Raw genomic sequence first — 22,694 nt, 5'->3', positions numbered from 1 at the left:
CACCCTAGATTTAAAGATCAAGGTTGCATACTCTCCCATACACATTATGCTAAACATTAACAGACATTGTGTTTCCAGAACAGCTAAAAAAGGCTAGACAACACAACCTAGCTCTAAAGCAGTAAAACCGCCTGACACTAAATGCTGCCAAGTCACACCTCTGCTATAAGTACACCGTTTGGCGGGCAAGGTTATCAATCTTGCTCAATATAATGCCAACTCACACCACTTTGAAAACATGGAAACAACATAATTTAAACATATATACAGCTATAAACAAATATAGTTTCATACAACACATATAAACATATTAAATGACAGGTATATTTATCAAAAACTATGAAAAAAATATTAAAGTAATAAAAAATATATAACATTATTTGTGTAACTCTTTTCACCTACCATACCTTGAATGAGATGTTTATCAATTTTGAAAAACAAACTATTAAATGCCCTAGTTCTTTAACATGCAAAATATAGTTGACCATGAGAGAAACACGGTTTTTTGAGATATACCCCAACTCTATCAAATGTTTGACCTTGATTTTTGAAAATTGTCATTGAATAAGCCAATCTGACAGGAAACTGACGACATTTCAGAACAAAAGGTAAATCAGAATCTGATGGAGCCAACTGAATTCGAGGAACAAAAACCCATTTACCACCAGAAACACCTGTCAAAACCTCTGCATTAATATAATTATTTTGAAGAGCACAAACGTTCATTCGAGTGCCATAGCATAACCCAGCTTTGAGATTTAAATTTCTAAGTAGCATAATTACACAACAAAATTTCAATTTTTAACAATGAGGTAGAATACCTGAAGGAGTTAAGCTGTTCAAAAACTCAACAGGAAAATTGTTTCTTTCATTAAGGTCATCAGTATCAATTTGATCAGCCCTTAAATATATTTTGACCTCACCCGGCAGACATTCAAGCACCTCTTCATTGATAATGAATCAACATTAGTTGGTGTTAAAATCACACGTTTAGAATAATCATTTTGATCAGCATCTCCAAAAATCTTTTCAACAACTGATTCATTTTCTCTAATAATGAACTGATTTGGTATTTTAATGCATCCTTTAAAAGGATCCTCCTCTTTAACAGGTATTGTTCCATTCCCAAGTTTTAGTAGCCATTGGGAAAATTCACCTTCCCCATCTTGTACTCTCATATTTTCAGTTAATGCAAACTTCTGCACCCATTGCCAATGCAAAGAACATTTTACACACAATTCTACTATTTCAGATGGTTGTGTTTATACACAATTCTACTATTTCAGCTGTTGAACATTTTCATCAAAATTTTCTAGATTTAAGCCAATAAACTCATCAATAACAGGCAGATTGTAATCAGTCAGCATTTTACCACTTTGATTAATAATCTTTTCAATTTGATGAAGAGTAGCTTGTTCAGCTATTAGAAGTGGGATTGAGCGGTGAATTAAATCTTCCATCATAAAAGCTTTGCATGTATTCCAGAGATGTAAAGGATTGTCAGATTCACAAAAGGTCAAAATAATTGAAAACAACTGTTTAGTTTGCTTTTGCGTACTTGTTAAAACCGCCTCAGAAAGAGTATTCTGCCATTCAGTGTCATCTTAGAACAATTCTTTCAAAACACATGCTTCACGAAACGTTTCAAGGACAATACCATTAACAGTACGCACATCCTCCCAAGATATTGCTCCTTTTGCTTGCAAAAGTAACAGTTTAAGAAAAAACAATTCTCCAGTTAGATTAATTTTATACATTCTTACTATCACCTTATTACAACCCCTTTGTCTAACCTTCCATTTACAATGTTTATCATTAAATATAAAGTGATAAGGAATGTCTACATAAGAATAGCAATGTGCTCTTTCATTTTCAGCATTTAACTTAAACCATGCCGTTAGGTGCGTATCACGTTGAGCTGCTTAATCTTGAGCCATTTGTTCTGCTCCTTCTCTAAAATACAATAATTGATTTTAAGGTAGATGTTTACCAAGTCACAGCACTTTGAAAACACAGAAACAACATAATATAAACATATGTACCAACTATAAACACAATAAATGTGTTTAAATGTGTATATAAGGTTAAATATATACCTTATATACATATTTCAACACAATTTTAAAACAATTATATAACACATATTAACACATACACAAACAATAAAAAAACACTTTACATTGTTGTAAAAACACATTGATAGAACAACTAAAAGGCACTTATTTCAAGATATACATACATATCAAAAATGCATATATGCAAACAATAAACTTGTGCAAACAAAAATTTTAAAAATGACGCCATAAAATTTAAAAAGATTCAAAGTAAACAAATATATATTTACAAACAATACTCTTTACCTTCTTTTTTTTTTTTTTCATAAGAACTGTAATCCTCATAACAAAATTTAACCTTTACATACAATAACATGTGACATGCCATGTCAGTGTTGGCACAAAATTTTAATTTATTTTTCTAAATTTTCTAAAAAAGAACAAAAATAATTAAAAGCATCACAGAAATTTCAAAGTAGTAATAACCATTTTATGGAAGTAGCATTAGTGTAACTTTAAATAACATCCATACCCCTATTTTCTTTCTAAAAATTAAAATAACAAAAATAAAAATGCTGAAAGAAAAGCTAAAACAAACAGAATACAAACGATTTAAAAGATTAAAAACAATCCTTTCTACTTTTTCTGATAAAAATTTAAATCCTCTCTACTTTAGCTAATAAAAATGTAGGTAGTCCCTAAAATGCAGAGACTTTTTAAAATTGAATATCACACCTGCGGATAGACTTTTTCTTATGTAGAATTGAATTCTGAGTCGAATGGTGACACGCGGAATGTCGCCCGACCAATACCTGCTGAGTTATTAAACAAAAACCCTTTCAAAGTGCATAAAAACCGTTTTTACAACAGCAGCAATGCATTTTCACACCTGCGGAATGTTAGATAAATATAGATAAATATATAACCTTTTTCGTCAATGTAAAATTTTTTTTACAAAATCGTTAACGTAACAAATCGACTGGAGCAAGCAGAAGACGATTTTTGTATCATCTTTCCCCGTTACTTTTAATTTATTTTACATTAAATATCAATTAAATATAAGATAAACACAAGTTGTAAGATATTTAAATATATATAAATATAAAACTCTTATGATTAAAGTAGCGAAATAAATATATCTTTATTAATATAAATACAATTAAATGCATTTGTATAAATATAACCATAAGCATTTTTTTAAAAATCGTTGTTGTATTCATTTGTTTTGCCTAGGGATTGCAATCCCGCATAAATTAAGCGCATGCAAGATCCCGCAAAAACTACTGCGGGATCCGCGGGATTTGCGGGATTTTGAAACTTGCTTTTAAACAAAAAAAAGTCAATTCTTTTAAACTAAAAAGACAAAAAAATATAAAATTAAAAGTGTTTAATGTATTTGCGAAACAAATCCATTTAAAAATTTATCTTCAGCTATTAAAATATTTTTCTTAGCTACAAATATAAAAAAATCATTCAAAAATAAACAATTATTTAGTAAAACATTCGTCGAACTCGTTCAAATATTTTTTTGTTTAATTAATAATTATGTTGAAATTTTCGCTAATGAGTATGTTAAAATTTTTGTTAATGAGTATGTTGAAAACATGAAATTAAAAACGTGCGTGCATAATTATAAAAAATATATTTTTAAAACCTACTTTTTAAAAAGTCTTTAAAAGTTATATACATCAAGATTTTAAAACAAAAGTACTAAGCATGTCGCAAATTAAAACTACTTGAAATTATTTTAAAAAAAGTGATAAAGAAAAAAATGCGAAGTGCATGTTATGTTCGGCTATTTTAAAAATTAGTCAAAGATCAACTAAAGGGTTATTAATCCATTTAAAAACTAAACATGGCACCGATTTAAAATCAAACGTTTTACAACAAGACGGAGCTTCAATTTCAAAACAGCATGAATCAGTTGAACTAGAGAAAAACAACGGAGAAGTCGAAGAATTTTTTACTACATATGAAAATTGTGAAGAAGAAGATGAATATGGTAAAACTGAGGATGATGAAGTTATAAATAAAGAATATGGTTTGACAATGATTTTGGACCGACCATCTGCTGAGTTGGTTAGTAATTACAAAGATCTCATGAAAAAAGTGAGAAAGGTTGTAAAAATATTTAAAAACTCTTATGTTAAAAATTAAACATATTTAAAGAAGTATATCCAACAAGAACACGGGAAAAAGCTTAAGTTAAATCTTGATTGTAAAACTAGGTGGGAGAACATGTTCGATATGTTAGAAAGATTTCATAGACTAAAAGTGTGTTTTAAAAAAGCCTTAATTGATGTTGGGTCAGAAATTCGTTTCACCCAAGTAGAGTGCTCCCAAATAAATGACTTATTATTTGCCTGGCACCACTAAAACTTGGTCTCGAACTTTTATGCTGGAGAGAATCGAACCTTGTCACTGCGGAAATAACTTTTCAATTTATGCTAAATAAATTGCAAATACAATCATCACTTTTGAGCATAGATTAAGCCGCGGCACTTCGTGAGTGGTTTACATAACGTCGTAATAAGAATTTAAATGGACTATTAGTTTACTTACAAAATCCTAAAAAATATGAACAAGAAATTAAAAAAAAATGAAGACACTTTTTCAATGCCAAAAAAGAACCGTTATGCGTCAAGAAATAAAAAAAACATTGATAAGAGTTTATACAATTGAAGGAAATGAAGACGAAGAAAATGAACTCGAAGAAAAAGAAATTGTAGATTCTATTAACAATTCCCAATTGCTTACTCCTACAATTCTATCGCTGAAAAAGGCAAGTTTCTAGATATAACGCATAGTTACTTGATGACCATACCACCAACAAGCGTAGAGGTTGAGCGAACTTTTTCAGCAGCTGGTTACATATTCAGTCCTTTGAGGAGTACATTAAGTGATAATACTTTAAGTAGGGTCTGTTTCTTAATAGCGCATATCTTACAATGATTTTCTCATTTTGATATTTAAAAAAAAAAATAAAGCTAATAGATGTTCTGCGTAAAGCTAATAGATGTCCTATGTACTTTGGCTTATCTTTTTGTTCATTAAATGTTAAGAATTATATTATTTTACAAATGAATTGCGTTTTTTGGCTTTATTTACCTTATCTTATCAATTTAATAAGTTGAGTATAATTTTTCTGAAATACTTGAAAGAAAAATACAATTGTCATTTTGCCTTTTATAATGAGCATAAGAAACCTACTAATCCCGCGGGATCCGCACAAAAATTAAAAAATTCCGCGCGGATCCCGCGGGATTGAAAAGTGTGCGGGATTGCAATCCCCAGTTTTGCCAATTTGATTTTTATAATAAGTTTTTGTTATACCAAGTTGTTGGTTTTTCATTCTCCCAGTGTTTCGAAATCGATAATGATCGCATAAATAATCATCATCAAGTTCACTTTTCTGTTTATAGATGTAAATTTCTCCTGCGTGAGGTTTGATTGGCGCTGATTCAATGATACCGCAATTTAAACTGCCAGTTCTTATTTTATCAAATATTCGCATAACAAACTGAAAACTAAGTGGCTGATTTATTTTATCGTATACAAAATCTTTTACTTTCTCAGTACGAACGAGGTTTTCTTCAACATTAGTTGTCATTTTCTTTAGGTTTACACCTTTTTTAAATTAAAAACTCAACCAAAAATCCTCAGATATAAAATGGTTTAAAATGATATTTTCAGAAAAAACCTAAATTTTTTTTAAGCAGATCTATTCAAATACGTTCAAGACTGTATTGGCGCCAAATTTAAGCGCACTAATTTTAACCGTTTTCTGTTTTGTTACGTTAAGTTTTTGAAGACAATGACTTTGGAAAAAAAATTTCAGTTAATAACTTTTTATGAATGAAAAGCTTTATTATGTTCAAAAAAAGGACATTGCAGCGCTTCTATTTAACAAATTAACTTTATAAACAATTTATTTAGATAAACAGAGAACTGGATACAAATATTTTGTTTTACCTATCCTTCATATGTAGTAATAATAAAATATTATTTATCGTAAACCTAATTATATCTACGCTTTCCCATATTTTTCTAAAGTATATATAAAAGGTGATCAGTGTCCTTCTATTTTTGTAGGAGAGCGCCACGAAAATATAAATTTTAATTACATTTGGCGCGAACTCTCCTTCTTAAATAGGAGGACATGGGTCAGCTTAAGATATCGTCAGCTGAGAATATATATATATATATATATATATATATATATATATATATATATATATATATATATATATATATATATATATATATACTTCTAAGAGCGCTATTAGGTCTACATGGTAAAAAAACCGCGTTAAGGGCGACACTGTGTTTTAGCTAAAATATTCATTAAATTTTAATTTTGGCCTATTTACGTCTTTGATTATAGCTTTTATGTAAACTTGATATAAAAAAAAAGTTTTAATAATATTTTCTAAAAACTTCGTGTAGCCCTTAATTTTTCTGATTTTTTTATGTAGACCTTAATAAAAAATATCTTTAAAAGCTATACTAGGACTACACGTATATAAAAGTTCATTTTTATGCGTCCCATGTTTCCGACTGCAAAACAACTTCCTTTATAAAATTAATTAATAAGAATTAATGAAACCGCATTTTTTTGATTTTTTTTGTTTGTTTGTTTGGTTATTATCAAAAGAATTACTAAATAAAAAAAAATAGATAAATAAATACACGGAATTGTCTGATTATGTTCATGTTGTCTCCTGGTCGATATTTTTTGCAAAAAAAACAAAATAAAAAAAATGTTATACGACTCATTATTTATAAACCTTTATAACTTTTATACACTTTGTTTATACTGTTTGGAATAAATTAATTTTTTTTTTAAAGTTTGAAAACAGTTCTGCAAACAGTAAATGGACGTCAATAAACACGAAGCCGTAAGTAGCTTATTTTTTTATTAAATTGCTTGAATGTTCATCATACGAGAAAAAAATTGTCTCGAAAGTATTTCTGAAAGTTATATCTTTACTCGATTAAAATTGAATATCTTTATAATATCTTAATCAGCTTTATTTATTTATTTATTTAGGCAACATGTAAAAAGTAAAAAGTAAAAATAAAATTTGTTAGGAAAGGATAGCATTTAAGATGATCATTGAAATAAATGATGATGAAAAGAAGAAGAGAAAGAAAAAAATTAAAACAATTAATAGTTAATAGCTTTCAAAATTTGAATACGTGCTCACTTTACCCTAGTTGTGGAATTAAACGGTGGTGTAGATTATGGCTGTTAGTGCTGTAGTCTCTTCGAAACCCCACTGTGACACAATTATGGCTGAGGACATATATTTATTACAAAGCACAGATGTTTTTCTTTTTCCCCATCTCATCCCCTACAATTTATTATTAGCATAAAATTTAGTGTAAAAAAAAATTTTTGTGTATATTATTTCGTAAGTGTTGTCTAGTCTTCTTTGTTAGCAGTAATACAGTGAAGGAAGTTTTTGTTTGGAAAATGCGTATATATTTAAAATAACAACAACTTATCCTGAAGTTCGCGTGGCATAGTGGATGGTTCTAATACTGATCAAACCGCGTTTAAGATTCGAATTAAACCTTAAACGCGGTTTGATCAGTATTAGAACCATAGAAACCATTTTGTAAACCTGCGTTATACAAAAATGTTTCTTTAGGGTTATTTAAATTTTAAATTCTTTTAACCGCGCTCATCAAACTTTAGTACGTGTTAACATTGTAAAAAGACAAGCATATATAAAACAATCCGGTGTTTTGTTGTGTATGTTTGTCAACTATGCGTAGCAATTAAACTTATTCATCTTCGTGAGTCTAGACATCTCCCCAAAAACATTTTTACTATTTCTAATCTTAAAACTTATTTTATTTCTTCCGAGAGGCAGCTACTCCTCGGTCTCAACTAGTATATGCAAATACAAAGGAAATAGAATTTCTGATATTATGAAATGATGTTTAAGAAAATCATAGGATAATGACGATAAAAGGTAAAAGAGAAAGAAAACAGTTTACTGCAATAATTAAAAAATGTTTAAACACAATTTGGGATGTTTTTAAAAATGAGCAAATAGCTTATGTTGCAGTCAGTTTTAGTTTTCTTTTAAATGTTGTTCAAATTCTGGCGTGTTTGAAAAAATGTAAAAATTATCACCAACATGCAAAATTTTACTTTTAAATAGATAAAGTTCGCTTCTAATCTTAAATTTAAATTTAATAAAGAAATATTTTCACTCAAAGCACGATTTCCTAATTAGAAAATTATTTTACGGATAGATGTGTAAAGTTAAAAAAGTTGCACTAAGTTTTATAACTTAGGTCAATTAATGAATTATTATGATATTACATTTGAACTTTACTTTGTGTCACAAGTCATGAAAGATTACCAAGTAATGAAAAAAGGAGCCACTATCAAAAGATTAATAGAAAAAGTTTAAAGCGACCATGTAAAAAAACAATAGCATGTCAGCTTTCTTTTTTGAATCTTGATCAAAAATTTTTATTTTGTCATTTTGAAAAAAATTTAAGCCAATTTGCAAAACACTTTGTTTGCATAAGCCTACATAAATTTGAAATCGTTTGACTTAGAAATTAAAAATTAGAAGAACAAGTTTTTATTTGAGGAAAAAGGTACGTGGCACGAAAAAAAAAACTTGAATATGAAAATTAAGTTTTTTATGAGCCCGACTTTTAATATCTAACGAATTTTAAAATCCGCCACCAGATTTGTAGGCTTTTTGTAACAACTTTTATGCTTCAAAAACATCTTTCCCTATTACAAGAAAAAGACCTCTCCGTTCAAATGTTTAAAAAATTTCGGTTGCCGTGAAATAAAAAACAAAGTACTTTGAGAACTTTTATAATAAATTCAACAGCATTACAAGGAAAGAAATTAGCACGATGCGATAATCTTTGACGCGCTTTTGTTTGTTAGCAGTTCAAGTTAATACACATATTTTCCAATTCTGATTATTTGCTGCTGTAGCATTAATTAAAGCATCTGTTAGACAAAGGCAAAGTGTTAAAGCAAATCTAGGTGACTAAACTCAAATACAAGCAAGTAATTCATTTTTAGGATCCCTAATAGAATCAAAAAGCGCAAGAAAGGAAAAATAACTATGATTATAAAATGGTAATATCTTTTAAACGTTCTTTCTTTTTATTTAAACTTTTCATTCGTTCATTTGTAAGTTTGGTTCGAGCTGTTTTATATGGAATTTCCTTCAAAAACTCTTCCAAAAACTCAAGCAACTCTTGTTTACCTAAAAAAAAAAAAAAAGTTAGAGATCATCTTTGCTAGCACATCCAAATGAAAAAACAGTTAGTGTTCTAAATCTTTTTTTTTTCATGATGTAGTTTGAAATATTGCCTTTTTATATCTCTTATTTGTTTATTTTATATTTTTTATTAGTTAAGCAGAAATTAAGATTATCAATAATTATTTATAAATGAATATCTATAATTTATATAGAACTATGGTTTTAAAATATTTATTTGTTATTTTTTATGCTCATGATTATGTTTCAGATTGTAAAACATAATCAAAAGCATAGTTCTTAGCGTAAAAGATTTCATAGTTTTTAAAAATGGAGATTACTTGGCATTTTGTTGTCATCAATGCAACTTTGAAATTTGTCCAGCAGTATTTTTTCATCTCTTTGCACCCAAACATGATACTCTCTTTCTAAAATATAAAATGAAAAAAATGATAATAATAATTAGAGCATTTGTGCAAAATAAAAAAGAAATATTTTTCAAAAAAAAGATACACACACATATATATATGTATTTATACTCTACACCACTATCATGTTTACATGATACTTGTGTAGAGTATATATATAACTATTAGGAGAAGTTTAGTCATGTTAAATCTGGTTTATTTGTTATGACTTTTTTAAAATGTTTAATATATTTTAATTTTTTCATTTATTCTGTATGTTTTGTTTTTGTTTTTTTTATTTTAGCAAATAAAAATGTGATGAATAACACTGGAGCGCCATGTGTCTTGAGGTATTTCTCTTTTATTTCAGTCATTTGTTTTTTAGTTTTGTTTTGTTTGTTTAATCTTTAAAAAGCTTTAAAATATTTGTTTTTTTTCTAAGCCAATAATTGTTGGCTGCCAAATTTTATGGAAACATTATTTATTATAAATATGATTCTCTAGTTTACAGATAGTTTTATTTATATCTCAGAAACATTCAAACAGTTAACCATTTCAAAAAAACTAATTAAAAATTATATTTGTTACTAAATAATTAGATACCTGCCAAATCTTTTTGTGGTTCTTCCACTTTTTGTCTCTTTTTGTTTCTTTTCACAATTTCTAAGAGAACAAATGATACAAGTTACAAAAAACCATACTTTTCAACAATACTAAAATCTGACAGTCAAATTAAGAACAGTGTTTAAAATTTTGAATGTAGATCATTCAGTTACACTGAGGTAATTTTTGACCTTTTATATGATTTCAAAAGGTAGCTAAAATTTAAATAAGAATGCGAAACTTTTGAAACAAAGTACTTTTATTTATTAAAAGCTGAATTAAATGAAAAAGTTTTAGCCAAAATATAAGATAAAATTTATGGGATATTATGGAAACTAAAGTAAAAACAGTAAATTTAGAAACATTAGAACAGCTCTTAAATGTTTAAATTTCTGCATAAGTTTGGACTTTTTGTGCAAATTTATGCAAAAAGACTTTTTCTTATATTATTAAGAAAACATAAAATACTTTACCACAAATTTAACAAAAACTGTAAACTACCTTTTTGACTTTCAGCTGATGAATCTGCATAAGCTTTATCTATGTCATTTTTAGGTTCAACATCAGCTTTGTTAGATACAAGATTAATAGTTTGAGGGAAACTTGAGCTCTCATTAAGTGTCTTGGAACAACTTCCATCTTTTTAAGAAAATAAAATCAAAAAGATATAAGTTAAAATTTTTTTTTTTTTCTAGTTTTTTCTAAGAGCTGAGCTTAAGTGCTCTTTTTCCTACATCAAACATCTGTATGATAAATTCTCAAATTATAATAAAAAGTTAAACCTACTTGAGTCAAAATTAAGAAGATGTCTTCCAACTTTAGTTATCTCCATCAAGGCAAGTGGTACTTGGTAGGTGTTTTCATTTATTTCTTTTGAATGGCCCATATGCTTAAAAAATACTGCTCTATCCTTTTCAGGTAAATCAAGGGCAGAAAATAATGTACTCACTCTATGTCGATTTGTAGTGGCTTTCAAGTTTTCTGGTTTTTTTAGATTTAATTTTTGAATGACACTATGAACAGCATTCCAACCAGATGTATGTCCTTCAGAATTTCTTGTACATGCAAATAAAAACTTATTTCCTTCTGGTATATTTACCTCTCTTCTTATATCGCTATTAGCTATAATTTTTAATGCTGGAAGGGTATCTGGAGGAATAAGAACAGGAACTAGATGATTGTTTCCTTTTCCAGACATAAAAGTTATTTTTAAAGTTTCAACTAGCTTTTGATCAATCTCATCTAGATCAAGCAAGCGTTGTTTGTCTATCCATGTGTTTTCAATAGCTTGTTGGTATTCATCAAGATGAAGCCTGGCTGGTTCACCACCTTATATGTAAAATGCAAATATAAAATTTAAAGTTTGTTTTATATAACTACTTTTATATAAAAAAAAAAAGCTTCAAAATTTTAATTTTTTCTACTTGGATTATCCTTTTATTTGTTTTTCTAATATATACCACATTTTGTATATATAAACACTAAATATAATATTAAGACATTTGAATAAGGACAATAATGATAATAATAGAAGTAATAATGATGATAATAATAATAGTAATGATGATAATAATAATAATAATAATAATAATAATAATAATAATAATAATAATAATAATAATAATAATAATAATAATAATAATAATAATAATAATAATAATAATAATAATAATAATAATAATAATAACAATAATAACAATAATAGTAATAATAGTATCGATAAAAATAATAAAAATAATAATAATAATAATAATAATAATAATAATAATAATAATAATAATAATAATAATAATAATAACAAAAATAATAATAATAATAATAATAATAATAATACTAATAATAATAATACTAATACTAATAATAATAATAATAATAATAATAATAATAATAATAATAATAATAATAATAATAATAATAATAATAATAATAATAATAATAATAATAATAATAATAATAATGATAATAATAATAATAATAGTAATAATAGTAATAATAAAGATAATAATAGTAGTAATAATAAATAGTAATATTAAAAATAATATTATTAAATAAAATATATAAAGTTATAATGATATTATTAAATAAAATAAATTAAAAGATAAATAATAATAATAATTATTATTATTACTATTACTGTTATTATTATTATAAAAGAAAAAAAAAAAAAAGATATTTATTGACACTTAGCCTTTATATTTTTGCCATATATTTATAATAATGATCAACCATTTCATATGTTTATTCTACTAGGTTTGTTTAGTTTACCAATATAATTAATTATTTGTATTATTTAAATCTGTTAATATTCTATTCGAAGAACAATTTTACTTTAATCAAAGAAAAATCTCAAATACTGTTTTATGAGGATTCTTGTTTTATTTTTTTTTTATTTTTTTAGCAGAAACTATTGATTTATTAATCATGTGTTATAATTCTTGACCTTGTTATATCACTTAAAAAGTAGGCATAGATTTTAAAAAAAGATCTTGTATACAATTAACATAAAAAATGAAGTAAACAGACTTTAAAGCCACAAAGCTTGTGAGAACAACAAGCTTTTATGTCAATCTCATAAATATTAGTTGAAAACCTTTATGTTTTACAAAATATCTTTTATAGTAAAAAACCACAAGGTTATGTTGCTAAATTAACACTATTTAAAATTACATTAAATCAGTTACAAGCTCTAATTTTTTTTTTCTTAAGCTTAGATAAAATTGTATTTGTAATTATAACAAACTAAGATTATGCAAGTTATATGGAAGTAGTTCATCCTGAAATGATATGATGTTAATAGCTGGTATTATTTTAGAATTTGTTAAATAGTATAAAAAACAATAGTTGTAATTCCATACCTCTTCTAGCATTTAGCAATGTAAGTCTTGCACATGCGCAATCCCGAAGCTCAACAAAACATTCAGAGTCAAACCATTGGTAGGAATCTTTTGCTAAATCTGCCATTTTTGTAATTACAAAATTGCGAAAAGCAATCACATCTTCTTCAACTGGAAGTTCAGATGGTTTACGGGATTTTACGTTTTTGTTTTTATTTAGTTGGTAAGTGGCATCTCCAAAGATAAAGTCCTCCCACATTTCTAAAACACTAACAAACTTGTCAGTTTCACTAGCATCATTGTCATTTGCTTCTGATAAATATAATGCTTTAAGAACTTTTGCAGCACGTTTTATTAAATAAAATAAATTTTGTTTTAAACCAGCTTTGATGCCTGAATCTGCCTTTTTTGTAAAAATATCTATTGCTTCTCTTAAGGCAAAGAAGTTAGAGCGCAAAAACATACTACTAGAATCTTTACTTTGTGTTGGTAAGTTTTTGAAGTGTAAAAATAGGTTGTAAAGATGTGCCAATTGTCTCATGGCGTTTCTGACAGAGCTTCTTGCTTCCATAACTTTATCAAGTTTCCTCTTTTCTTTATCATAAAAGACTGAACCAATTTTAAGAATTGTTATGTCTTTTAGGCAAATCTGACCAATTTTATCTGTTCGAAAATGTGATAAAATGTTTTTTTTAAATTCATCACTTAATCTTGCTTCTTCAGGTAATCTTAGAAGCCCCACTGGAACAGGAAGAACTTTTTGACATGAGTGTTTTTGACACGACTTCACATGATTGTGCCAGAATCGTTTTGAAACAAACACAAGGCATTGACTGCAATAACTAATTTCTTTATATTTTTGAGCCTCTCGTTCTCTTTCATATTTTGGTTCCGCTTTTCCAGCTTCAGCTACATTGACTTCCAAAATCCCTTTTCTTTTAAACATTCCAAAAGCTTCATCTCTTTCTTTTTTTGATTTAATTGATGATGCAACTTCAACTTCTGGATGACTTTTGTGCATAAGCTTTATGTGTCTTGTTAAATATGATGTAAACTTTTTACAAAAAATGCAAAATCGATGTGGCTTCTTTTTTCTTACATTCTAAAGTTTAGAATTTTAAATTTCAATTTCTGAAAATTTTGGGATTTAACTTTATTCAGATTGATTTATAAATTGTGTAAAAAAAATGTATTTTTCAAAGGTACCTTAACTTTTTTAGGCATTTCTTCATCAGGCAATGTTGGTTGGCTGTTTTGACCTACCTAGAATATTTAACAATAGTATGAAGTAAGAGATGTTTTCTTTTTTAATAGTTTTTCTTGATTTTATTTCATATAATGCTAAGAAAGATTTATTATGTTTAGTATAAAATCAGTGTTTTTCTTAGTTTTTAAAATGTTAAGTATTTAAAATATTTTTTATTAAAAAGTCAACTTAATTTTTACCTGAGATTTGTCTGTCACATCATCTATCATAAAAGTGCTTGAAGCTATTTTGGCATTTTTAATATCGGATATCTGCAAAGAAATGTGATTAAGATATTTGCTACATTAATCAAAAATAAATCAAACAGCAATAAACTTAACTTGATTTTGATCACTTTAAACATGGAAAAGTTATTCATAATCAAATAACATTTAAAAAATTAAATTAAATAACACATTTTGTGTATTTAAAAAAACATTTTGTGTATTTAAAACTGTTTTCAGCTTAACAAATAAAATAATAAATTTACCTCTAAAACTAAGTTGTAGTTAAGAGCTTCAAAATCAATGTCATCCTAAAAAATCATTAGCATTTTGTTTAAATCAAATCATATCATAAATGCAAAGTGGTAGTAAATTAAAGTTAAAACTTCACATACCTCACTGGAATCTGATCTTGATGTGCTTTCATTTTCTAGAGTATCAATTCTTTCTTCATCACAGGACTTTAAATTAAATTTTTAAAAATCTATATCATTTGTTGCACATAAAATATTTCCATTAAAGTTTGAAATGCTGAATATTTTTGCTCTCAAATGATCAATTAGTTTTAATCAATCTTCAAATATTAAAAAGCATGAATTTGTTTACAAAAGCAGTATACCTGTGGAGTTTGGGGTAAAGACTCTCTTTCACTTTGATGTTCTTGGGTGATTGATGAAAAAATCTATTGTAAATAAAATAAAAAGATGTTTCTTTTTTCTTTTTTTTTTTTTTGATAATTGATAAAGTCACTAACCAAAACCAATGATGAAAAAAGTATAATAACAATTGAAAAAGAAATAGAATTAACAGAATCAAAGTAGAAATCTAGTCAAATATCTTTTGAATTTTCATTATGAGTTTGAGTTTGCTTATAAATACTAGGTTTTAAAAAATATTACTCCCTATATTTAAAATATCCTTACTTTATTAAGAATATTTTTAGGGTTAGAGTACATCAGATGAACCTTTAAGATTAAATACAAGAAGTAATATAATTAAAATAATGAATCTGTTATAAGTATGTTGCAAAACATGTGAAGGAAGTTTTTTTTTTTTGCCAAAAAAATTTTGCTTTTAAATAATAATATCATGTATGTTTGTTATATATTCATTTAGTCTTTTTTTAGAAATATTTACTTGAATATTGTCTTTTTCATCACAATCTGTAGCTGCCAATTTTGTGACTTTATTAAACTGTACATCACTTCTGACTTCTTTGTCTTTATCTAACTGTGCACTTTTCTCAACTGGTTCTATGCCATTTTTCGGTCTTTGTAATTTTTCAATCTAAATGTTTGTTGTTTTTTTTTCAATAAAAAAAAAAAGATCAATTTTCTCATATAAAATAAACACTTTTTGATTATACTTTTTTAGTAACAAGAGTGAATATAACATAAATATAAAAAAAATTTCAAAAATATCTTGTTTTTTTAAATTGACTTTGAGATAACAAGAAAATAATGCTTCAAAATCAAAAATTAACTTTAGAACTAAAAAAATCAGTAAATTGTTCTCAAAAATAAATCTTTCTCACTTAAGTTATTATTCATCCTTGTGAAGAAAAAAAAAAGTGTAATTTATGATAGCCCGAAAAACAGAACGGCTCTAACAATGTGAAAATGATTTTAGAGGTAGGGTGCAGCAAACTTTGTTTATTACAAAACAATTTATTTGGGTATTATTAAATAGTTGTGCACACAGTTATTATCTTATAAAGTGTGGATAAAATTTTTAAAAGGTTTTTTTACCTTTGATATTCTTTTTTGCTCTGTCTTCATTTGAAATTCCTGAGTTAAAAAAAGGTTTTTTTGTAACATTTTAAGTAAATCACCAGGGAATGCAAATAATTGGCAAAATATAAAAATAAGTAGGTAAAACTTGAGAAGAAAATAAAAAAAACCTCAGCATGCCACTTTAGATTATCAACTCCATAAAAGTAGAGAATTTCATCACCAACACAAATGTCTTTCAAAGCAAATAAACATAAATGAGGAACATCACAATGCAAAATCTTTTTCATGTATGCATTTGCAAAGTATTTTGAGTCATTAACATAGCGTCCTAAGTATTCATTGTATGGAGTTGCATCAATGCTAAATAAAAATTTTTGTTTTAAAAGAATATCAATATAAATAAAGAAAACATTATAAAATTTAGATGAATTTTAGAATAAAATTTAGTTTAGTACCAGTATTCAATATTTTTGTGTAAAAAGTCATAAACATAACTGCCAGCATTTGTTTCTTCGTATAACTTTTCTTTATTTTCCAGTGTGCTTTTTGCAACGAAATCCCCCCTATATTCTACTATGAATTCTCCTTTTTTTAAGCTTTTGCATGCAAACACTCCAAAACCTATACAAGTAAAACCATATTTGATATCTGTTATGTAAAATTTCATTCTGATATAATTTTTTTTACATTAGAAAGTTTGTAGAAATATATTTTCTGACAAGTTTTCTGACCTTTTGTTTGGTTAATAAATTCTCTTTTTAAATAACTTGGATCTTCCTTTAATGAAATATAGTGCTTTGCTGCCTCAATTGGAGAAAGTCGTTTTCTCTAAAATTATAATTTTTAATCACTGAGTTTCTCCTAAAAAATTGGCTTGCTATTTACAATATAAAAACATAGGACAGTCAAAATGTTTTTTTTTTTTCCCTCTGGATTTATATGAATAAAATTCTGCAGCAAAAGTAAATTTTAATATAAAGTTTATTATAATTATTACAATATATATTTTAATTATTATAAATATTATAATGATAATTACTAAAGTCTAAGTTATATGAATGCTCTTTGTTGTTATCATTGTTGAGTTAGTAACCTAATGGGTTTGTTACCTGACTTTTATTTACTATCTTCTCTTCATGATATGGCTGAATGCTACTTGATACCTATAATTGTATTTTTGATATAGTTAGGAAAAAAGTTGTGTGCTATTGAAGGGTTATTTTCAGAACTACTTCTTTAAAAGTGAATTACTCAAAAGTCTGTAGAAGTTGCAAGTTTTCTTGCTTGCATGTTCTATTTAAAAAAAAAACAAACCTGCAATGTTGATGTATTTATGTCACATGCTTGAATTGGTGCACCCTAATTTAATATAAGTATTTATAATGAACTGTGTTAAATAACATTTGGAATATTGTACTACTCTTGTTACTCTCACATTGCATGAAATAAATTTTCAGAAGTTTTATTTTTAGCCTAGTATAAAGGTGGGCGTGGTAGTCAATTTTTAACGAATAGGTATGTGAGGATGCATATTAAAAAAACAACTTTTGAATTAAATAAATTACAAGTTTGCAATAAAAATGTTTGTTAATTCTATAGCTAAAACATGAAAGGTCACCTACCACGTCAGATGTTATTATACTTGACACTGTTTCTCTCCACTAAAAAAATTGTTTTTAATGAGCTTGTTATATATATCTTTAGTATATTTTTATATCTAAATTTCAAAGTCAAAGTGAAATTAAAGCTTTTCTTTTTTTATTACCTCAGATATGGTTGGTCTAGCCGTTGGATTGTCTTGCCATGTAGTCTCGATCAGGTTAGTAACTTTAACCACATTAATTGTATTTTCCGTATATAAACCGGTAATGTGGCTTATGTTTGGTCGTTTTCCAGATTTGATTGCATCAAGCAAAAGTATATCTTTAAACAATGGTATAACACCATGCCATGCTGTGGAAAAACTGCTAAAAAGCTCGAATGCAGTTATTGCAAGAGCGTACATATCGGATTTTTTGTTTGGAGATTCCACCTCACAATTACACAGTTCAGGACTTGTGTAGGCAAGGGTCATTCCTTGATTGTTGGGCTTCGTCATATTACATGTAACTGTTGCTTTTATATCAACAAAGTCATCAAAGTCGCTGACTTTTAAAGTTACATTGTACTGATGCCCTGTCACTAAAATGTTTGAAAGCTTGATATCTCTATGAACTATATTGTGTTCGTGCAAATATTCAATTCCTTCTGACATTTGTAAAAGAAAATCTAATCTTTGTTGAAATAAAAAAATTTTCTCTTCATTTAGGAGATCAATGAGCTGAGACAGATTATTGACTTCCATTTGTTCAATATTAGTGGCGCATAATTCAAAAAACAAAGCGGTTGGCCTTACAGAATAACCTAGAAAGTTTACAACATTTTTATGTTGTAGTTTTTTTAATTTTGTTGCAATTAGCATTGTTTTTCTTTGAGAAAATTGGGTTTTAATCAACTTCACGGCCGTTTGTTTGTTTCCTAAGCTATACTTGAAGACTGAAGCTGATGTTCCTTCACCTATTTTGGAAACCAAGTTTATAGGCATATCAAATACTTCATAGTTTTTTATGCAGTCCGTTTCAGCAACATCTTTTACAAGCTGTAATATAAATCAGTAATAATAACGTTTAAAGTTTAATTATGCTAAATTTATAAATTAGTGACGTAACAACTTATGATGAGATAGTAGTGAATGCTGCGCTGAATTTTTGAAAATATTAGTGATCCAAAACCTTTATTATCTTAGATTTTCTTGTCAGATATTACCAGATTTATAATTACTCAGTTGATTATTAATCAGTTAAGTAATGTTAAAAATTTGATAAGTAAGTAATGAAATTTAATAATATCTGATTATCCAAGAAATTTTATCTATATAATAATACTATATTAAAAAGTAAATTTGCTTACCGTAGAACTCATTTTCAATAGTCCTCAGAACTTCGGAAAACAGTTAAAAATATTTCTAAATATAAAGTTTTAAGTTAATGTTGCTTTTGATGTGGCATGTATAATTTTAAAGTAGAAAAAACATTAATTTCTCTACTTCTTAATGTAAAACCATGTTAAGCAGATGTTTAGTTGTTTATTATACTTTATTTTAATTTTGTTCACTGTACTAATAAACCAAGAGAGCGTGTTTATGACAGTAATGATAAATAAAATTTTTTGTTAGTTTTATTTATTTTTGTAAGTAATCCAGTCAACTACGTTAAATTACAGGTGAATAAAAGATTTTACATCTCTTTAAAAAATTTTCCAAAGTTTGAAACTTATAAGAAATTCAAATTATATGCCATGAAATTCGGTTTCCAAATTTGCACATTACAGTAGCTAATGTAGAAATTAGGCAAAATTTATAATGAGATCCATAAACATTTTTTAAAAACTCAACAAGTGTTTTTTTTAACGCTCAAGCTTCAATGTTTAACTGAAATCCACGTCTATTTTTTATTATAAACACTTGTTTTTGAAAACATTTCCAATTATTTGAAAGATGATAGTAAATATAGAATAAACATAACTTAAAAATGGGTTTCATTTATAACCAGGTAATCTCAACTTGGGTTACCTTTATTACTGTTCTAAGATTCTTGATATTAGGTTACAGTAATTTTGAAATACTTTATAAAAAATCAAGAAACAATTCGCGAGGTTAGAATTGTTTTGTTCCATCTCCCGTTTTAAAAGTTGGGAGAAAATGAGTTGTTAATTTTAGTTAGCGATAATAACTTTTAAAACACGCTTTATTTTACACATTTTTTTCTAAATAATTTGCTTAAACAAATTATTTAAAGCATAAGTTGTTGTTGTTTTTTTTTAAATTACAGCTAAAACTTTAAACAATTATTACTTTAAGAAAAAATCAAAAACTTTCTCCCAACGTTTAAACATGGAGATAGAGCAAAATTATTATAACCTCGCGAATTGTCTAACACAAAACTTTTAAAAATAAGAAATACCTTTCTATCACTTACTCTTCACAGTCTTCTTCGGTCACATATGCCTCATGATATCTCCTAAAGGCTATTTAAACGTTTTCAAGGAGTCAATTTCACGTTTTTAAAATGAGAATTAAAGTAAATCGGAAACATTTTGAAAAGAATGAAGTCAAATTCCAGTGATGGATAGAAACCAACTTCTAAGTTTACCGACTTATTAAGCAGATGAATTATTAAATTAACGACTTTTAAATTTCATAACAGCTTTTTAACAGTAAAAGGTTACTCGAAAGGTATTAGAGTCTTTGTTTGCTTTTCTTTTGTTAACCCGTTCTTAATTTATTTACTTCTACTTAATTGTTCTTAAATCCAATTTCCACTTTCACTCTTAATTAGGTTAAAAATCTGATTTCACTTCCTCAAACTGTTATGCAAAATATCACTAGTTAAATTTAAGTTTTCTGGTTCGGAAACTAAGTGTTACTAACAACTGCCTCATTTTTAATATCGCAAATATTATTCCTTTGTGAGCTTTTTTAAAAGTGTTGTTAATCTTCAATAGTATCTTTGAGAAGTCATTTGATATCTCAATTTAAAATTCTTTCTTGAACTTTACTAGTTAGTTTACTGTTACAAGAATCAACAGTTTAGAAAATCTTGAAGCAAGTACTAAAAGATGATAATTTACCCACAACATTTTCACTACTCAAAAATATATAATACTGCATTCATTTCTTATAGATGACTTTAAGTCAGCGAAGTTCTTTACTTTTTAGTAAAATTGCGGAACAGCCATAAATTAACTGTTCTTGTCATTCATAATTATGAGGCAGACTTTTACTTCAGTTTCTGAAATAAAAGCGTTTTATATTTTTAAATTACGAATAATTGCATCTTTTTTAGTTCGTTGTAATTTATCTAGTCACAATTATGTAAGAACAAATAGAAAAACGCACACAATATTTCAATTGTTTAACAGTTGGTTTATACATAATCGTAACACTTTGCAACTTGTAATTTAATCGTTGGTTACAGGAGTGTAACAATTTATCTCGCTGCGCATGTTTACGAGTGAACGCCGACTACTAAAACTCATAAATTATTGTCAAAAAACTATTCTTCTTTAAACCCTTATATATTCGTCGAATTGATTGGTCTTCGTTAATTCTACCGAAAATCGAAATAGGTTTTTTTCCATAATTTGTAACAAGTTATTAGGTTTCATCAATAGTAACTCGTTCTTTCGAGAAATGTTTCTTATTAATCACAAGAATTACAGATGACGAATGAAATTTTTTAGCGTTTCTCTCCTTGTAAAAAAACTGCTGCTAAAGTTGAACTCGGCACTGATATTGGGTCACACTTTGAAACTATATTTTTAAACAAATGCAAATAAAAATCAAATAGCACAAGAAGTTTGGAAACCCATGGAAAATACTGAAGGTTATATTCACTGTTTTAAGTTTGGCAAATTAGCAAATTCGAGTTCACGTTGAGCACACGAACACTGAGAACAAACTATTTTTGCAAAGATTTTTTTAGTTCATTACAAAATTTTTTTAGTTCATTACAAAAGCTGTAAAAAGTTTCATTTTAGTAATTAAATTTATCTTTAATTTAATTTTTTAATATGAACTAGAAATATAAAAGTTCTTGGAATCTTTTCCATTTTATATTTTTAGTTTTAAAAAAAGATTGAAGGTATTGATATTCTATAGAAGGTATTGATATTCTATAGAAGGTATTGATATTCTACTGTAGGAGCGCGACACGAAAAGACATAGCTGCTTATACAGTAGCAAATAAAATCCTGGAATTGATAGTTAGCTTTTTCTATACATAAATAAAAAAAATCCGAAAGAGGAAATTAGCTTCCCGTAAAAATAAAAATTTAATAAATCTGGAAATCTCTATGTGCGGAAGCCGCTGTAATCAATTCTGATGGAATATTAATAAAAATTTAGCATAGTTAAATGTATAAAAGCATTCACTTAAACTATTACGGCTACAAACAAAACAAAACTTAAGTTTTTTGTTGTGAAAAGTAAAACTTAAATATAAAAAACTCATTTATCATAAAAATGTGACCTATGGAAAATACTGAAGGTTACATTCACTGTTTTAAGTTTGGCAAATTAGCAAATTCAAATTCACGTTGAGTACACGAACACTGAGAACAAACTATTTTTGCAAAGATTTTTAGTTCATTATAAAAGCTGTAAAAAGTTTCATTTTAGTAATTAAATTTATTTGTAATTTAATTTTTTAATATGAATTAGGAATATAAAAGTTCTTGGGATGTTTTCCATTTTATATTTTTAGTTTTAAAAAAGTTATGTTAACTCGACTTAGATGTTTTTTTTATG

General features: G+C 26.8%; 3 protein-coding genes across 4 annotated transcripts; all 3 read right to left on the bottom strand.

Annotated features, from left to right (window-relative positions):
* On the bottom strand, positions 1 to 2,608 carry LOC149890489 (uncharacterized). 2 transcript variants are annotated; one of them, XM_090080795.1, is made up of 2 exons: positions 2,361 to 2,608; positions 1 to 1,953 (listed from the first exon to the last, which is right to left on the bottom strand). In XM_090080795.1, exon 2 carries the CDS (start codon positions 775 to 777, stop codon positions 463 to 465), a length of 315 nt encoding a protein of 104 aa, XP_089936921.1. In that variant the 5' UTR covers positions 778 to 1,953; positions 2,361 to 2,608; the 3' UTR covers positions 1 to 462. The 2 variants fall into 2 exon arrangements, with proteins under 2 accessions (XP_089936921.1, XP_089936922.1); XM_090080796.1 differs by having other exon boundaries at positions 1 to 1,948.
* Positions 2,609 to 8,299: 5,691 nt separating this feature from the next.
* Positions 8,300 to 17,845, bottom strand: LOC149890488 (uncharacterized). The gene is made up of 18 exons (XM_090081923.1): positions 17,663 to 17,845; positions 17,458 to 17,511; positions 17,080 to 17,176; positions 16,804 to 16,969; positions 16,516 to 16,708; positions 16,364 to 16,402; positions 15,753 to 15,902; positions 15,235 to 15,297; positions 15,011 to 15,076; positions 14,882 to 14,926; positions 14,592 to 14,663; positions 14,352 to 14,408; positions 13,167 to 14,247; positions 11,098 to 11,640; positions 10,813 to 10,950; positions 10,312 to 10,371; positions 9,643 to 9,729; positions 8,300 to 9,307 (listed from the first exon to the last, which is right to left on the bottom strand). The coding sequence occupies exons 5-18, from the start codon at positions 16,633 to 16,635 to the stop codon at positions 9,168 to 9,170; spliced, it is 2,661 nt and encodes an 886-aa protein (XP_089938049.1). The 5' UTR covers positions 16,636 to 16,708; positions 16,804 to 16,969; positions 17,080 to 17,176; positions 17,458 to 17,511; positions 17,663 to 17,845; the 3' UTR covers positions 8,300 to 9,167.
* Positions 16,703 to 19,977, bottom strand: LOC149890487 (uncharacterized). The gene is made up of 8 exons (XM_090081034.1): positions 19,298 to 19,977; positions 18,114 to 18,986; positions 17,971 to 18,009; positions 17,663 to 17,707; positions 17,458 to 17,511; positions 17,080 to 17,176; positions 16,839 to 16,969; positions 16,703 to 16,708 (listed from the first exon to the last, which is right to left on the bottom strand). Exons 1-8 carry the CDS (start codon positions 19,307 to 19,309, stop codon positions 16,703 to 16,705), a joined length of 1,257 nt encoding a protein of 418 aa, XP_089937160.1. The 5' UTR covers positions 19,310 to 19,977.
* Between the last annotated feature and the right edge of the window lie 2,717 nt (positions 19,978 to 22,694).

This window comes from Hydra viridissima, unplaced genomic scaffold, assembly GCF_058129835.1.
Source record: "Hydra viridissima isolate aposymbiotic clone 2 unplaced genomic scaffold, HvirCarnegie_v1 scaffold_3, whole genome shotgun sequence".
Classification (NCBI taxonomy): domain Eukaryota; kingdom Metazoa; phylum Cnidaria; class Hydrozoa; order Anthoathecata; family Hydridae; genus Hydra; species Hydra viridissima.
The sequence above is the reverse complement of the archived record's forward strand: the minus strand, read 5'-3'. Positions and strand labels throughout refer to the sequence as shown.

What these genes read in the sequence shown, in the direction of transcription:
- LOC149890489 (XM_090080795.1), bottom strand. Translation starts at nt 777, where the DNA reads ATGCTACTTAGAAATTTAAATCTCAAAGCTGGGTTATGCTATGGCACT.
- LOC149890488 (XM_090081923.1), bottom strand. Translation starts at nt 16,635, where the DNA reads ATGAAAAAGATTTTGCATTGTGATGTTCCTCATTTATGTTTATTTGCT. An exon ending in ATCTAAAGTGGCATGCTGAG is followed by an intron (nt 16,403 to 16,515) that starts GTTTTTTTTATT and finishes TTTTTAACTCAG; the next exon opens with GAATTTCAAATGAAGACAGA. An exon ending in ATTGCTAAATGCTAGAAGAG is followed by an intron (nt 11,641 to 13,166) that starts GTATGGAATTAC and finishes TTTACATATAAG; the next exon opens with GTGGTGAACCAGCCAGGCTT.
- LOC149890487 (XM_090081034.1), bottom strand. An exon ending in CTAGACCAACCATATCTGAG is followed by an intron (nt 18,010 to 18,113) that starts GTAATAAAAAAA and finishes CAATTTTTTTAG; the next exon opens with TGGAGAGAAACAGTGTCAAG. An exon ending in ATTTATTAACCAAACAAAAG is followed by an intron (nt 16,970 to 17,079) that starts GTCAGAAAACTT and finishes TTACTTGTATAG; the next exon opens with GTTTTGGAGTGTTTGCATGC.